Below are 17,793 nucleotides of genomic sequence, written 5' to 3'. Positions count from 1 at the left end.
AAAAAAAAAAAAGATAATTGGTAATGGGACCAGCAGTTGGTGTAATGGCTATGTCACTGGACTCTCATGTAGTCAACCGTGGTTCAAGTTCTGGACCCGGTGGCTTAAAACTCACGCCGGGCGCGTATGCGTGCGTGCCCAAGATCCTGAGGGGAGAATGGAGGAGAAGGGATTGAGGCGTGGCTATCCCCCTTGGGGGGGGATTTCTCACTTCCTGTCTCTCTGTGTGTCTCTGACGAGTGCACACCCCTTATAGCAAAAACCTCTCAAAAAAAAAAAACAAAAACAGAAAATTGGTGATAAGGTTCAGATGTACAGGTATATATGTATGTAAATTTCTTCATGTCACTTCCCTGGTTAAACTCCTTCTGTGTCCTCCTTACCACAAAGAGATTTACGAGGTCCTTCATCCTCTTGTTCCTGCTACATTTCTAGCTTAATTTTTCGGAACTCCCCCATTACCCCTCTACCTTTCACTCTTGCCAAAGCATTAGGTTGTCGGGAAAGTCACAACGTATTTTTCAATGTTTTTCTATGCAAACATGTGACATGACTTTTCCGACAACCCAATACTTGCAGTTTTTGCTATCTGACATCCCTTCTCGTGCCTCAAACTCAGGATACCTTTCCCATACCTTTTTCTAGTAACAAATTCCAACCAGTTCTTCCTCTCAGACGTGTTTGATTCCAGCAGCCAGGGTTGTGGGTTTCTCTGCATCTCCAATAATCTTGTACAATCCTTTATCATACCACTTCTCCTATAGTAATTGTTAATTTATGCTACTTTCTCTCATTAAACTTTGAGCTTTGATTGTAAATGCTCCAGGGTGCTGGTGTGTGAAAAAGAGAGAAAGAGGGAACCAGCAGTTAGCGTAATGGCTATGTCGCTGGACGCCCACGTAGTCGACCGCGGTTCGTGTCCCGGACCCGGTGGCTTAAAACTCACGCCGGGCACGTGTGCGTTGCGTGCCCAAGATCCCGAGAGGAGAATGGAGGAGCAGGGATTGCGGCGTGACCATCCCCCCGGGGGGTGATTTCTCGCTTTCTGTCTCTATGTCTCTGTCTGTCTGGCGAGCGCACGCGCCCTACAGTGAAAATCTCTCCAAAAAAAAAAGTTAAAAAGAGAGAAAGAAAAAAGTCCTTTCCAACAGGGCCTGGCCAGATTACAACCCTCCCTCCTCCACTTCTCCATCCTATCAGAATTGAGAACAAGCACAGATGCCTGCCATGTTTTCCAAGCTGCCAGAGTCAGGACTCAAACCATGGTCAACCATGTGGGATCTGGCTTCCACTGCCCAGCACTCAGGCCATCCCTGAGCTCTTTGAGGGCAAAAATTATTGTGTATCTTTGTGTTCTCAAAGCCTAGAATCATAATAATGAAAATTCAATGACTGAACAGTAATAAATAAACAATAAAGATGAGTTTCACGAACACAGACTGTTTTCTTATAAAGTTACTCATGGAATTTTAGGAGCTAGCAGGTGGTATAGTTAAGGCACTGTACTCCCACATGGCTGACGCAGTTCGAGTCCTGGACCTGAAGGCTTGAAATTCATGTCAGCTGTGTGTGTGTACATGCCCAAAATCCTAAGAGAAGAATAGAGGAGAAGGGATTGTAACATGGCCTTACCACTGGGGGATGATTTCTCACTTTCTCTCCCTCTGTCTTTCTCCATCTGCCTGGCAAAAATAGCAAAAACCTAAAGCAAAAATCTCCCTAAAAAAAAAAAAAAAAAAAAAAAAGCTACTTTTATAAGCAATTTTAAAGTAAATTATTTTAAAGAAATACAAATATTTTACACATAAAAAACCTTTTCCTCCCTTTTCAGTATAATTTTTCTTCAGATTAGACACCAGCTTCGGATGACTCTAGTTATAGGTCATTGGCCCACAGGCTGATGTGCCTAAAGTCACAGGGTGAAAACGTCGTGTTGCTGCCAACATTTAGCTGCAGCTGTGCTTTCAATGACATCCTGACATTCTCCCTCGAGATAGTGTATTCACCAATTTAACCCAGTCCGTAAGTTTTGCATGAGAAATACATACCAGTGAGCCAGATAGTAAGATTATCAAAGAACTTGCTCCTTTCTTTCAGTGGCCTAAGATACAAACAGGATATGAAACCTCCCCCTGCTATGATTTGCTTGTGATAGCGTAAGAGGTTGTAATATTTTAAAAGAAAAGCCTGACTCCCTGCATGGTGAGAAAAGAGGGAAAAAGAAAAACCAGAATGCTAAATCAGGGGTCCTGAGACTTTCAAGAAACCCTTTTTTCAACTCAGCATCCTTTCATCCTAGCAAGAGCTGCAGGAGAGGAGGGGAAGTCCATAGTGTGAGACGTTCCTACGGGCCTGGGGCTTTCATTATGAGAGAAACTTCCTCTATGAGATGTTAAAAAGGAAGAGAGACACTTATCTTCACCTTCGCAGTGACAGAGATCACACTGCCTATATAATTAGACCACACTGATTCCATAGCCAAAAAGGTGAAAGGGGTAGGCCAACCAACACATGTGAAAAGTTAAGAATCCTGCTCTGTGAGGCACTGAGGGGGTGGGGGGTGACACCAGCATATGGTCCCGCAGGGACACAGAACTGGAATTTTTCAAGGCAAAAGAGGTGAAAACTCTTGTCCAAGGGGGAACTGGGAACTTTTCTGTTGATTTCAACATCCCTGATAATCCTTGGCTCCCTTCCCAGGACTGTGAGAACCGCCTGCGGACATCCTCTTCCCTGGTTTCTGTTTCTCCTAAAAGCCTTGTCTAGCCATAAACACAACGTTGGGAGAATTTTCTTTGCTTATCCCACTCAAAAACGTGCTTGGGTCTTGGAGTTGCTGTGACAACTTCCGAAAGGAAGCCTGGGAAGCACGGGTCTGAGCAGGCCTAAAGGTTCCCCAGGTCATTTCCATGGGCCAAACCTACTCAGAGGGGTCTTAGCACGAAGGCCCCACTGCTCATAGGGGCATCCCCATTGTTACCTGAAAAAATCGGCCCCTAGTGGGAAATAAACAAGACCAGCCTGGAGTGACTGCTAACTGACCCAACGGCTCCTCTCACGCAGAAGGCCTTCGCCCCACCATCCGTGTCCACAGCCCAGGGATACTTGTAAGCCCAGGGCCATCATTGCCTCTCGCTCACCCAAACCTCATGTGGAGTCTGTAAAATGGGCCTCTGCTCGCGGCATCTGCCGCGGCGAGTCCCCAGGGCACGTGGCCTGCTCGGGTCCTGGGCTGTGGGCGGCCGGGGGGCAGGCAGGAGACCGGACCAGGGCTCCCTCGGACACCGCCACTACCTGTCCTTCCCAGGTGCTTCTCTTCCCTTCCAGCCGGACCAGCGCAGGCAACAAGGACACGCAGCAGCGACGCGAGCAGCACGAGCGAGAGTCGTTGGGCGCTCGGGTTGTAACTTCCCCAGGGAGGAAAGTTCTGGAACCCTGGCTGGCTGGGCATGCGCAGTGTGCGCCTCAGCCTGGGGCACGGAGCCCCTCACGCCCTGGCAGGTCGCCAGTCCTGCAGAGCTGGGCTCCGAGCTGCCTACCTGGCTGCTGGGCGCGCATCTCCTGCGGCTCCGCTGTGCGAGGCACCGTGTTCAGCATCGTGTTTAGACGAGACCTCGCTGGTCTAGCAGTGGAGGGGCATCTTCATCATGGGATCCCGGCAAGGAGCAACATTGTGGTGGACTGTGGCTCAATGGGGAGAGCAAGTGGTGCCGTGGGAGCGCCTTGTGTAGACGTGGGTAACTAAGATTTCTGGGCAGTAGGTTAGGGCACAGAGCAGGCGCCGCGTTCTGGGCAGGAAAACGACTTGACCGAAAAACAATGCCATGGCAAGGAGCTCTGTCTCTTCGAAGGACTGAGAGAAGACATGTGGTGGGGTCGAGCTGGGAGGGAAGAAGCTGAAAAGTTGGACAGGGGCAGACCATGCGGGGTCTTGGGCGTTTTTGTTTTTGTTTTTTTTTAATATTTTCTTTTAATTTGCTATAGGGTACATGCTGCTCACTGGAGAGAGATTGGGGGGCAGGGCGTGGTGGTGGGAGTTGGCCACTGGACAATCTCTTCTCCATTCTCCTCTTGGGATTTTGGGCACTTGAACACATGGACCCTACTGTTTTACGGGCAGTGGGTCTGGGGCTGGAACTGCTCAGTGGGCCATAGAGATCCAGCCACCGTAACCACCAGCCACCAGCTGGCCCTGGTCTTTGTCCTTATCCTGAGAAGTTCTCACCCTCCTTTCTTTGCTAAAAAGAATAGCCAGTGGCTTGTCTTGGTTGGCAGTTGACAAGTATTGCTGCCATTCATCTTAGCAGCCTGTCACTAATGGTTTTCTCAGATAAGAGGGCTGAGGCTCACCAAAGTTCAGTATTTTGTACCCACTCATTATATAACAAAGCTGGGACCTGAACTCAGCTCCATCCTGCATGGGCACAGTCATTACAAAAATTAAGCATAGCCAAATGCATGTATCAAAAGGTCACCTGATGTTTTCTTCGAAAAGGATTTTGCAGTGTTCCTTTTAGACATCCATATACCAAGTCAGAAAACGTGCCCCATCTATCTGGTCTCCCCATATTTTGGAGTGGTTTTTGCTATAGGGCGCGTGCACTCGCCAGACAGACAGAGAGACGGAAAGCAAGAAATCACCCCCCAGGGGGGATGGCCACGCCGCAATTCCTTCTCCTCCGTTCTCCTCTCGGGATCTTGGGCATGCACGCACACGCGCCTGGCGTGAGTTTTAAGCCACCGGGTCCAGGACTCAAACCGTGGTCGACTACATGGGAGTCCAGTGGCATGGCCATTACACTAACTGCTGGTCCCTACAGTGTGCATTCTTGATGGGAATAGGAAGGGAGCAATATTGGCCCGAAAAAGGGAAAAAATTGGTTCTTGGAGAGCAGAAAATAAAAAGCTTAGCTATTACAATCATTAGTGACCCACCAAAGTTCAACTCTATCCAACAAAATTTATTTCTTAAAATTTAATGTCTCTCAAAAGAGATAAATTTCCTTCTTTTTGTTTTTAAGTGTCAGAGATTATATGCACGTACATGCAGGAGAGAGAGAGAAAGCACTCAGCAAGACCAGTCATGCCATCATTGTTTTTCTTCCAGTTCTCCATCCTGTCTACGTGTGCATGCTTGGTGCATTTCTTTGTTGTTTTGTTTTGTTTAAGAATTATTTATTTAATTTTATTTACTCATTCATTTCTTTTCATTTGATCAGAGAAAGATAGACACACAGAGAGAAGGAAAGTGAGAAAGCAAGCTACCAGATCCAGGACTTGAACTGTGGTCATCCATGTAGGAGTGTCCAGCACCTTAACCACTATGCCACCTGCTGACCCCTGTTTTTGCTATAGTGCTTGTGTGCTCACCACAGAGACAGAGGCAGACAGAAAGAAAGCGAGAAATCATCCCCAGAGGAGATGACCATGCTGCAATCCCTCCTCCTCCATTCTCCTCTGGGCACACGTGGACACACACCTGGCTTGAGTTTTAAACCGCTGGGTCTGGGACTTGAACTGCAGTCAACTATGTGGGAGTCCAAAGACATAACCGTTATGCCATCTGCTGGTCCTGCCTGGTGTGTTTTTCAGCAACTGCAACTCAATCAGCCAAGAGGGATCCTACTTCTGCACAGTGTCTAGCCACTATATCATGAAGCAGTACCAATAAATTTCTCCTTAGGGAGAAATTACATTTATTTACTATTTTTTAAAGTATTTTTTTTTATTCATGACAGAGTGCACACGCATTTATGCACATGCATGCACACGTAGTAAGAGAGACTGAATCAGGTGGTAGGGTGGTTAAAGCACTAGATTCCCACATGGTTGACCATGGCTTGAGTTCCAGACCTGACAGATTGCTTTCTCACTTTCCCTCTCGCTCTGTCTCTCTCTAGTGAATTAAATAATAATAATAATAAATAAATAAATTAATTAATTCTTTTTAAAAAAAGAAATAAAAGGGAGAGAGATTAAGAGTGAAGAACACCCTCTGCAGGGTCTGTTCACAGGATCTGGTCATGTGATCCCCTTCCTCCATTCTTCCAGTTCATTGGATCTGGGCACTTTCCCGCATGCCTGGCATATTTTCCATCTGAGCAAGCTGGAAACTGAAACCACAGTCGCCCTGTGGAATCCATCTTTTCTTGAGCAGCACATTACTGCCGCATCACAGAGCTGACCCAGGGAACAATTTAATTTAGATTCCAGTTCATTTCAATTTAATAGATTTTTTTTTCCCCTCAAGGTACATGGGCAGTCTGTATGAAAAGGTTGGGAAACATTGTTTTACAGTAATGGAACCTGCATTTCTTAGCTGGTCAACTAGAATAAAGATTGCATTCCCTTGGAGAAAGGGAGGAGAAGGTATTGCAGCACAACCACGCCCCATCGGGGGGTACTTTCTCTCCTCCCCCTCCCACTTGAGCACATATATCCCTGTACCCAAGTATGGCCATGTAATAAGCTGTGCCCCATGGGAGGTGATGGAAGAGGATGGGTGCAACTTTAGGATGTGTCTAGAAAGGAGAAACATGTGCTTTTTCTATCTTCTCACCATCCTGACTTGGAAATTGGAGCATGGTGGCAAGTCACTTTTGGCTATGTGCATGAGGACAGAAATCTATAGATACAATGACAAAGCAACAAGATCGAAGAATCCTGGAAGACCTTCGGAAAAGAGGCACTGTACCCGTGCTAGTCTGCCTACCTCTGTCTGGGAGAACAAGCTTCTTAGCCACTGTTAACTTGGGTCTTTTGCACACAACTGAACCCTTATTCTAACTAACAAATTTTAAAATAATAAATGATTTGGGAAAGCAGCAGCACCAGATCCAGGATGGTGACCAGGAGGAGGAGGATGAAGGAGCTTGAAGAAATCTGCAAATGTGAAATGAAAGTCTTTCATAACATCCAGGTCGATGAAGCTAACTTATTGACTTGGCAAAGGCTTATTGTTCCTGATAACCCTCGCTGTGACAAGGAAGCCCTCAAAACTGAAATCCGCTTTCCAGAAGAGACTCCGAGCAGTGCCTTCAGACACCCTGCAAAACAGGACTCTGAGAAATTGACGTGTGCCACTGCCTTGCATTTGCTTGTGGTGGCTCCTAACTTTGTATAGTAATGAGAAGTGATCTAGGTAACCTGTAAAGGAAGGATTAAAATTTTAAGATGTTCTAAAAATAAATAAACAAAAGTAATAAATTATAGCAACACTGACATAAAATAAATTTACCACTGATAGAAAAAATGACCCGGTCTCTAAATAAATGAAGATGCTTTAAGTCATTGAGTGGACAATATAAGAAAAAAATAAACGTCACCATGTATCTTGTAGAAGGACGTGCCGCAAACAGTAAGTGAATTTGAAAAGTGTGTTACTTATTGGACTTTGCTATTTCCCACCTGCAAACCACAGCGCTAGCCCTCGTTTTATGACTCTAATGTAATCTATTATTTATTATGTAACCTATTCTTTACTCAGGTGAGCAGCTATGGGTGTGCTTAAAGGCCACCAGGATTGCTGGTTTCACATCCCTTACTATAAAACACCCATTTATGTGAAATGGAAAAAAAAAAACATGCAGAAATTCCCTTGGATCTGAGAGTAGGGTTTCCCCCAGCACAACCAAGCTTGTGGTCTGTTTTGTTAGATCAGCTAAGGATGCCAACCAATCAAAGTTTAGAAAGGAAATGGGTGTACTAAATAAATATGGTTTCCAAAAAGGCATGCTCTAAGAAATTTCTCAAGCTAGAAATCCATACAGGGGTGATCTAGAGGAATTTCATTCTACCACAATGGAGAAAAAAGGTATTCTTCTCTTCTTGAATGTCACCTTCCTGGTTCTGGTCGGAATTCAAGGTAAGAGGTTCTGAGTGATATTAGGTGAGTAAAGTCCGAGAAGTGAACCCTTGTGAACTCCTCTTGATTCCCTGGAGATGGGTGACTGTTCTGCATGCATTGGACAGTAGTGCTGGCTGCTCGTCAAAGCGTGTCAGTGTTGTGGACAATTATCCAAAGGTCGTAACTTGGAACTTCAAGTCAAACATGAGCCTTTTCAGCAGAGGTGTGTGAATTCCTAGTAAGCATTGAATGAATAAGTGCATGTTGAGCTGGGTGTGGTAAGGCCGAAGACACTGACTCATTGTCTTCACCACTCTGATACTGTTTCTTTGTAAGTATGTCTGTGGTTAACCAATGAAGGATCTGACAAGCAGAGAGGTTGTCCTTAATCTGTTTACTCTCTGTTTTTATTACCCTGGTCATATAACAACCTTTGTAGACCTTGGTTTGCTCTCTAAAATCTGGAAATTTTGTACTTACACCTGTTCTACTGACCACAATGTGAGTGTTGGGTGAATACATGCTGAGTGAATGTAAGAATTGGGATACAAAGATAATGGTTTTTTTGTTTTTTTGTTTTTTGGTTTTTGTTTTTTGTTTTCAGAAAGGTTTTTGCTATAGGGCACATGCATTCGCCAGCCAGACAGAGAGAGATAGAGAGATAGAAAGCGAGAAATCCCCCTCCCCCCCCCCCAGGGGGGATGGCCACGCTGCAATCCCTTCTCCTCTGTTCTCCTCTAGGGATCTTGGGCATGCACGCACACGTGCCCGGCATGAGTTTTAAGCCACTGGGTCCTGGACGCAAACCACGGTCGACTACGTGGGATTCCAGCAACATAGCCATTACGCTAACTGCTGGTCCCAAGACAATGTATTTTTAAGAGTTTTACAAAGTTTAAAGCACTGTTGAAAATCATGGCAATAGGGAAGAGGGAGGTTGGGGATGGGAATAGAGGTGGTAATTGTTATAACAAGTAGAGCTTTCTGTCTAAGCCACCACCAGCTCCATTCCACTCAAGTCAGGTGCTAAATGGCTTTGAGGTCAGGTGCTAAATGGCGTTGAGGTCAGGTGCTAAATGGTGTTGAAGTCAGGTTCTAAATGGTGTTGAAGTCAGGTTCTAAATGGCTTTGAGAGTTGCTTCTAAGCTGTGATCTTCATTGTACCTGTGCGTTGGCTACCACTGTGTCTGACCTGTAATAGGCACTTACTCAATATAATAAGATCTCTTCTCTTTCTACGGCTGTAAGGGATAGTGTTAAGATTAACACCTTTAGACTTCAAGAGACCTGAGCTAAAACCCTGGACCTGTTTTGTAAAAATTCTGTGACTGCTTTTTATTTAATCTCTCAGAACCTCAGAAATTATGTATTATGAAAATAATACATAATTCAAAAGTTTGTGGTGATGATTTACACACTTAGTGCTAACGATGGTGATTAAGTCAAATGTGTCATTTTGATGGCTCATCTAAATTGAGACATTGCTCCTCACCGATACGTTCGACCCTTCCACTTTTCCTTAGGTGCCCTAATAATGAAGAGCGGACGCTGTGTCTGCATTGACAGTACCAAAGCGATGATCCACTTACGGTTCTTAAAGGACATTAAACAATACGCCCCAAGCCCTTTCTGTGAGAAAACTGAAATCATGTAAGTAAAAGCCCATCCAACATGCAGGTGCCATATTAACAGGTATATTAAAGTTAGTGAGAGTGTTACCCTTGGAGTGCTTCTTCGTAAAGATATTTACAGTTCAGATGATGGGGCCGGCAAGTGGCGTGGTGGTTAGGGTGCTGGACTCCCACATAGCTGCCTGCGGTTTGAGTCCCAGACCTGGCAGCTTGCTTTCTCGCTCTGTCCCTCTCTGGTCAAATTAAAATAAATAAATAAATAAAGTTAAATAATGTAATTCTTTTAAAAAAAATAATAAAGTTCAGATGGTTAACCCCTCCATAAATCTAGCCTACTTTTTTTTTTCTTCTCCTAGAAAATAAAGAATTTCCAGTAGTCATTAAGAAACAAGGATGGTATATATTTGAAGTAACTCATATTAATTGTAGAAACTTGTAGTTTCTTACAGGTGGCCCTAAAAAGCAAAATAAAAATCACTTATAATCCTATCGTCAGTAACAAATACTGTTAACCCATTGGTACATAGACCTTGGAATCTTCCTTGTCTGCTTTGTGTATACATACGTAGAAACAAAATAGATAGACAAATACTTATGTACATAATATGAGGGGTCCTGGAAAAGTTTATGGAAAACACTGGGTTGTCAGAAAAGTCATGAGTCATTTTTGCCTAGAAAAAGCATCATGACTGGGGCCAGCAGATGGTGTAATGGTTACGTCACTGGACTCCCACATAATCAACTGTGGTTCGAGTCCTGGATCCAGTGGCTTAAAACTCACGCTGGGCATGTGTGCATGTGTGCCCAAGGGAAGAATTAAGGAGAAGAGATTGTGGTTTGGCCATCCCCCCAGGGGGTGATTTCTTTCTGTCTGTCTGTCTTTCTCTGTCTCTCTGGCAAGTGCACATACCCTATAGCAAAAGTCTCTCTAAAAAAGAAAATACGCCATGGTTTTTCTGACAACCCAATACATTTTATGAAAAAACTATGCATGGGTTTTGAGTTTCTTTCACCACTACAAACTTGTTTAATTTTATTTTCCCAATAATTTTTTTGAAGCCTTCACACACTAAAGTCGTGTGTACTGTTTTGCAACCTGCTTTTTCATTCATACTTTATTTTGAACGTTTTGTCATGTCAGTAAGTCTTCTCATAATGTCATTTTTAGCTTTGCCAAATTGTATTCCATCATATGATATACTATAATTTATACGACCAGTTCCTATTGTTGGAAATGTAGATTATTTACAAATTTTTCCTATTGAAATCATATTGTTATTATGGCAGTATTATGTCTTTAATTCTTTCTAACTCTAGATAGTACAATTGCTAGATCAAATGGTATGCATATATTAAGTCTTTTGATACCAAAATCAACAGATGATAAATGGATTGGCTTCTCTTATTCTCAGACTATAGAGGAACTAAGAGGAGAAAGATCTCTAAACTATATCTACAGGGATAATTTTTAAAATTAAATCTGTTAGCCTTAACTTAGGAAAATTGTATTGGGTCATCAGAAAAGTCATGACATTTTTCTATGGTTTTCTTTTTTCTTTTTTTAAAGAGGTTTTGCCTTAGGGCACCTGTGCTCGCCAGAAAGAGAGAGAGAAAGAAAGTGAGAAATTACCCCCAAGGGGATATGGCCATGACACAATCCCTCCTCCACTATTCTCCGTTCTCCTCCTGGAATCTTGGACACACACACATATGCACTTGGCATGATTTTCAAGCCATCAGGTCTGGGACTTGGACCAGGGTCAGCCATGTGGGAGTCCTGTGATGTAACCACTACGCCAGCTGCTGGTCCCTGTTTTTCTATGCAAAAATGCATCGTGACTTTTCTGACAACTCAATATTATATTTAAAGTCATTTTTCATTAGACAATTCAGTAAAATTCACCTTGATTGTCATTATTTCTTCAAAAACAATTTTATCATTTAAATTACCAATGAGAGGACATATCTTGTTATTTTTTGGGCAGTGCTACAATGAAGAATGGGGATCAAGCATGTCTAAACCCAGATTCAGCAAATGTGAAGAAATTGATTAAAGATTGGGAGAAAAAGGTTGGTAAAAAGGAGGATCAAAAATTGTTTTTTTTTTTTTATAAATTAACTTTGTAAAACAAAAAAATTTGTATGATTCTTTTAAGGACATATTTTTTATTCATATTAATGTAGTCCTCTTTGTTTCTAGAATGATGTTATCACCTTGAGGTATAATTTTATTCCTGCATATAATATCACTTGTCTGTGTCCCCCTCTAGAATATAAGTTCCATGAGAATCGGGACCTTGTCTGTCTTATTCAGTATGATAAATACACATTGAATTGAATGGTCAACACTGAGGATATAAAAGTAATATGATATAGTCGCTTCCTTCTGTAGCAATTTGCTGACAATTCTGTTGAAATGTGAGAAACAAAAACCAACCATACATAGAAGAATCTTGAAGTTTATAGAGGAAGGAGTGTTAACTTTGTCAGGGGAGGAGCAGGGAGAAATGTTAAGGAAGACTTCTTATATCAGGTGACATTCGATTGCATCTTGGTGGAGAAATGATTCGCCAGAAGGGTAAGACCAACATGAAGCTGAGTAAAATCAGGAGAGAACTTGAGTTCAGGGACCTCCAGTAATATGGCTGGAGTTTGTATGGGAGGAGTGAAGGGGTTTACGTAGAACAGTAGACCAGGGGCCAACCGATAGCTGGTGACTTAGGTGGATCCCACATGGCTGACCGTATGGTTGGAGTCACAGACCCAGCAACTTGAAAAACACCCTGGGCATGCACATGTGTTTGCCCAAAGTCCCGAAAGGAGGGAGAAGTGGAGGAGAAGGGATTGTGGTGTGACCATCCTCCATGGGAGGTGGGGTTCTTTTTCACTTGCCCTCTTTTTTTCTCTCTGTCAATCTCCAGTGAGTGCACACACTCTGGCAAATGGGGAAAGTAAAAAAAAAAAAAAAAGAGAGAGAGAGAAAGAAAGAAAACTAGACTCAGAAAAGGTGAAGAGTGAGTTGGGAGAGGGCCACCAGATATGTGTTTGGGAGCTTGGGTCCTAGAGTCTCACAGGCTAGTGGTCCTGCCACATACTAGCTATGCGACATGGGGCTGGTCACCCTTCCCAGGCCTCAGCCTCCTCATGTAAAAGGTGGACACGACAGCTGCTGCCGCCCTCAGGGAACTGTGGTTGGGCCGGGTGGGTAGTAAGCAAGGTTGGGTGAGTAAAATAATATGCCAGGAAAACAGACGGAAGACCAGTTAAAAAGCTCTCCGACCAGCAGATGGTGAAATGGTTACATCGCTGGACTCCCACATTGTCAACCATGGTTTGAGACTCGGATCTGATGGCTTAAAATTCATTCCTGGCACGTGTGCATGTGTGCCCCAAATCCCAAGAGAATGGAGGAAAAGGGGTTGCAGCATGTGCTCCCCTGGGGGTGATTCCTCTCTTTCTGTCTCTCTGTCTCTCCGGCAAGCACACATGCCCTATAGCAAAAATCTCTCTTATGGGACCAGCAGTGAGCGTAATGGCTATGTCGCTGGACTTCCATGTAGTCGACTGCAGTTCGAGTCCCAGACCTGGCGGCTTAAACTCACAGATAGGCGCGTGTGCATGCGTGCCCAAGATCCCGAGAGGAGAATGGAGAAGGGATTGCGGCGTGGTCATCCCCCCTGGGGGGTGATTTCTCACTTTCTGTCTTTCTGTCTCTCTCTCTGTCTCTCTGGCGAGCACACACACCCTATAGCAAAAACCTCTCCAGAAAAAAAAAAAAGAAAAGCTTTTTTTTTCTTCTCATGGCAACCAAAGATAATCAAAAGGAGCCTCTTAGAGAATAAAGCTCTTTTAAGCCAGTTTTGAGGGTATAGAAAGACCACAATCAGGAGAGTCCAATTTTAAGATTCAAAAATCTCACCCTTTCTTCCCCCTTCGTGCAGGTCAACCAAAAGAAAAAGCAAAGGAAAGGGAAAAAACGTCAAAAAGGCAAGAAATTCCTGAAAGTTAAAAAATCTCAACGTCCTCATCAAAAGAAGACTACCTAAGAGACCTCTTTTACCAACAAGTATTTTGTGTTAATGCTTTTTAAAATTACACAAAAATAATTCCTAACAGGGATGGCATCTAATACATAGGCTTGTGGTTTTGACCAGAAAATTTTCAAGTATTATTTTGAAATTGTGAATAAAGTTAGAAAATGCTATTAACATCCAAATGGTGAGACTGTAAGAGGCCATCTTTGTTCTCCCACCCCCACCCCCCACCCCCACCAACCATCTGAATTTCGTCATGCTGAAGGCTGTGATTTTAGTACTAGCCACATCTGAACAAAGCCCATGCGACCACATCCCACACGCAGCAGCTGTGTGAAGTGGGCTTCTTGGGCTGTGAACTGCAACCCCCAGAGCCTCGGGCCTGTCACCGTGCCGTGAGTCAAGCAGTCTGGAATTGAGCTAGGCCTCGCCAAGCTGCCGTGGCCAGCAGTCTCTGTGTTTGAATCAGCCAACAGGCATCCCACGTCATGCATCTGAGAGATCTATGCTGGTTATTCCTGGGGACACACCCCTGGAGATCGACTTTCAGAACCATCTGTCTGGCTTTCGAGGCCACATGACTCCTCCTCCTTGCTGGCCACTTTATTTCTTTCTGTTCCCTTTCACCTCGGTCAAACCAGTTCTTCACCTTCCTGCTATGATGCAGGGCCTGCCTCCTCTCCTGTACACATGTCATGCCCTCTCATTCCAGAGACTCAGGCTTCGGGGTCTTCTCCTTGCTCACCTTGTCCCACACCCCGAAGAGATTTCTTCTTCTCTTCCCTCAACCCTTACTAAATGCAGACTTAAGGCTCAGTTCAAGTCCTGCCTCTTAAAATCTTCTTGGACTCTCACATGACCTTAACTGTGTTCTGTCCCCTGTACTCAGTATCCCAGGGGCGCACACTTAATTGTTACCGAGTTCATTTTAGTTTGTGTATTCTGTCTCCAACCAGATCTTCAGCTCCCTGAGGGCAGGAACCACTGTCTACTTCTCCGAATTGCCACTGTGCCTAAATGTGCCAGTTTCGAATCATTCGAATACTTTCCTAATTGTGGTTGTTACAGGTAGGAAGGCGATAAGCAGATGCTAGCAATTTCCTGGGTACTCTGCATTGTCTAACCCCCGGTCACCCCTTTATTCATTACTCTAACTGCTGGTTCCCTTCCCCTTTATTCATTATCTTCGGGCTGTTGTCACTGCAGAGACCAGGGTGGATGCAACACCCTTATCTTATGACAGGATGTGAGCTTGGCTTCTCCAACAAATAAGAAGCACATGTTGAAAACACTGGTGGATATTCTGGGCTGTTTTCCTAAAATACACAGGACACCTAAAATCATAGAATCTGACAAAGAAAGGGGGCGTTAGAGACCAGCCAGGGTCCAACCTTTCTCCTACAATACAAAAAGTCATTCAATGCCATTCCTGATACGCCTCAGCTTTCTATTGGGTCATCGGAAAAGTCATGGAGTATTTTCTATGTTTTTCTATACCAACATGCGTCACGACTTTGCCAACGACCCAGTATTATCTTACAAGGCAGCCACCGGGGTCCTTCTGAAAACTCATCGTGGGCAAATATGAATTTCATGGCCAGTTTAGTTTGTCTCAGTTTGTCAAGTGCTATGATTATCAATGGCCACATGTGCTCTCATGAAGAAAGGGAACAGTGAGATAAAAAGACCCAGAGGGGACCAGCAGTTAGCGTTATGGTTATGTCGCTGGACTCCCATGTAGTCGACCGCGGTTTGAGTCCCAAACCCAGTGGCTTTAAACTCACGCCAGGCGCATGTGTGTCCGTGCCCGAGATCCTGAGAGGAGAATGGAAGAGAAGGGGCTGCAGTGTGGCCATCACCCCTGAAGGGGTGGTTTCTAGCTTTCTGTCTCTCTGTCTCTCTCTGTCTTTCTGGCGAGCGCACGTGCCCTCTAGCAAAAACCTCTTCAAAAATAAAAAAGACCCGGAGGCTGCAAATTCCATTAGTAGAGGCATGCTTGATTCCCAGGTAGTCCCAGAGAGCTGAGAAACCTCTTCGAAGAGAAGGCCAGTGAGTCATGTAGGAGAGTATGTCTTTTAAATATTGCCACTGCTCCCCTCACAAATGATTTTAATTGCTGCCCAGTGGTGATCCCTCCCAAACATTTCATCTAATCATCAATTGCTGAGGTCCTTCCACGTAACGCCTCTGAAAATGCTCAGTGTTCCATAATTTGAGTCTGTGATCCGTTACCTTCTATCGCCCTGATAAAGTGGTTAGTGTGTAACTAATAGCCAAAGACCATGTATCTGTGATAGATACACATATATGTACACATACCTTATCATCATTCATCATTTATATGTAATCTCTCTAAGCAAGTAACTTTTCATTTCAAAGCAGTATTGACATGTATACCTTTCATTTTGAAATATTTTCCTTCTTAAAAGAATGGTGTCAATAAATAGAGCCATTGATCAGAAATAAAAATCTTAATTTTTTTTTTTTTTTGGTCTCGAACCTACTCTTCAATTATTCTAGCAGTAATTCTCACATGCATTTATGTTTTAACTTTCGTCTCCTACGATGTAGTGCTTACTCAAGACATGAAAGCCCATGAAAGGACTTGTTGGGGACAGGGAAAAACTTACGTGGGAAATATGACAACACTGCCTTATAGCAACATTGAGTTATAAGAGTTACGTGGAACCAACTAGTGGTGTAGTGGCTAAGGTAGGGGGATACCACATGGCTGACTGAGCAGTTCAAGTCCTGCACCTGCATGTCCAAAATCCCAAGAAGAGAATGGAGGAGAAAGATTGCAACATGGCCATCCCCCTTTGACGGTGATTTCTCATTTTCCTTCTCCTCTCTCTGGTGAGTGCTCATGCCCTACAGCCAAAAAACAAACAAACAAACAAACAAACAAACAAACAAAAATCCCACACACAATCAAGAAACAAAAACAGTGCTAAATAAAATGAGAAGGAAAAACAAGCAATCTTCCATACTGGTAAGGAGCTAATTATCTCCCAAGTTGTCACCAGCCAAAGAGGCACAAGGCATTTTTTTTTTAATGATTACTTTGGGGGCCAGTAGGTGGCATGGTGGTTAAAGGCACTGGATTCCCACATGGCTGACTGCAGTTTGAGTCCTGGACCTGGAGGCTTGTTTTTTCCCTTTCTCTTTCTCTCATCAAATTAAAGAAAAACAAACAAAAGAAATAATAATAATGGAATTAAATAAAATAATTTTTTATTATAATTATTTTTAAAATTTACTATAGGGCATGTGCTCACCAGCAACAGACAGAGACAGAGAGAGAAAGTGAGAAAGCAAGCTGCTAGGTCCAGGACTCGAACCATGGTCAGCCATGTGGGAGTCCAGCATCCCAACCACCATGCCACATGATGGCGTGAGGCTTTTTTTTTTTTTTTAAGTTTATTTACTTCTTCCAGGAATAGGAGAAAAATAGAGAGATAGCATTCCCAGCAGGGTCTTGAGGCCGTGATCCACCCCCAGCCCTCAGCCTGGATAATGGGCAAATGCATGCTTGGCACACTCAGGAGATCTCCGGACTTGAACCAGGAACCTTCTCATGTGCAGTTGTCTGGTAGACAACAGAGAAAATGCTGTTCTTTTTGTAACTGAATCCCTGAAGGAAAAACCAAAAGAACATTCTGGAGGAAAGGAAAGAGATGTTCTAGCACTTTATTTCCTGAAGAAAGAGTTGTGGATCCCTAGGGACATCTCACCACAACTCGTATCATTTGGGTTACAGAGGAACAGAGTTCTTCTCAATATTGTATACAAATAAAATAGCAGGTTAATATCCTTTGTAAGCAAAGAAAGAAATCGGGAATTTATAAGAGAGGTTTTTGCCATAGGGCACATGCACTTATCAGAGAGACAGAGAGAGAGAGACAGACAGACAGACAGAAAGTGAGAAACCATCCCCCCAGGGGGGTGGCCATGCCGCAATCCTTTTTCTTCCATTTTTCTCTTGGGACTTTGGGCATGCACACACACACACACACACACACACACGTACACACACATTCGGTGTGTGTTTTAAGCCTCTGAGTCCAGGACTCAAACCGCAGTCGACCATGTGGGAGTTTAGCATTGTAACCACTATTCCATTTGCTGGGAATTTATAGACATTACATATTCTCTCACCTTATTGTAAGTTGTCTGAAAGGAGCCCTTAAACATCTTTTTTAAAAAGAATTATTACCCCCGGGACCCGCGCCGAGCGAGGCGGCGGCGGGAGGCGGGGCCCCCACCCGGGGCTCTGTCCGGC

General features: G+C 43.9%; 2 protein-coding genes across 7 annotated transcripts in view; one reads left to right on the top strand and one right to left on the bottom strand.

Moving 5' to 3' along the window:
- The window catches only part of ART3 (ADP-ribosyltransferase 3 (inactive)), a 75,986-nt gene extending 72,551 nt beyond the window's left edge, over positions 1-3,435 (bottom strand). For 4 of the 6 annotated variants that reach the window (XM_006142957.1, XM_006142956.2, XM_006142958.1 and 1 more), the window contains exon 1: positions 3,295-3,434. The gene's annotated coding sequence lies outside the window, so the exon portion shown is untranslated. Of the gene's footprint in view, positions 1-3,140; positions 3,250-3,294 lie in introns of those variants that run through there. The other 2 variants (XM_006142950.1, XM_006142955.3) reach the window with 2 other exon arrangements.
- Positions 3,436-7,723: 4,288 nt separating this feature from the next.
- On the top strand, positions 7,724-13,693 carry CXCL9 (C-X-C motif chemokine ligand 9). The gene is made up of 4 exons (XM_006142948.3): positions 7,724-7,864; positions 9,370-9,496; positions 11,463-11,547; positions 13,419-13,693. Exons 1-4 carry the CDS (start codon positions 7,801-7,803, stop codon positions 13,521-13,523), a joined length of 381 nt encoding a protein of 126 aa, XP_006143010.1. The 5' UTR covers positions 7,724-7,800; the 3' UTR covers positions 13,524-13,693.
- The last annotated feature ends 4,100 nt before the right edge of the window (positions 13,694-17,793 follow it).

Source organism: Tupaia chinensis, unplaced genomic scaffold (genome assembly GCF_000334495.1).
Source record: "Tupaia chinensis unplaced genomic scaffold, TupChi_1.0 Scaffold000086_1, whole genome shotgun sequence".
NCBI classification, from domain to species: domain Eukaryota; kingdom Metazoa; phylum Chordata; class Mammalia; order Scandentia; family Tupaiidae; genus Tupaia; species Tupaia belangeri.
The sequence above is the reverse complement of the archived record's forward strand: the minus strand, read 5'-3'. Positions and strand labels throughout refer to the sequence as shown.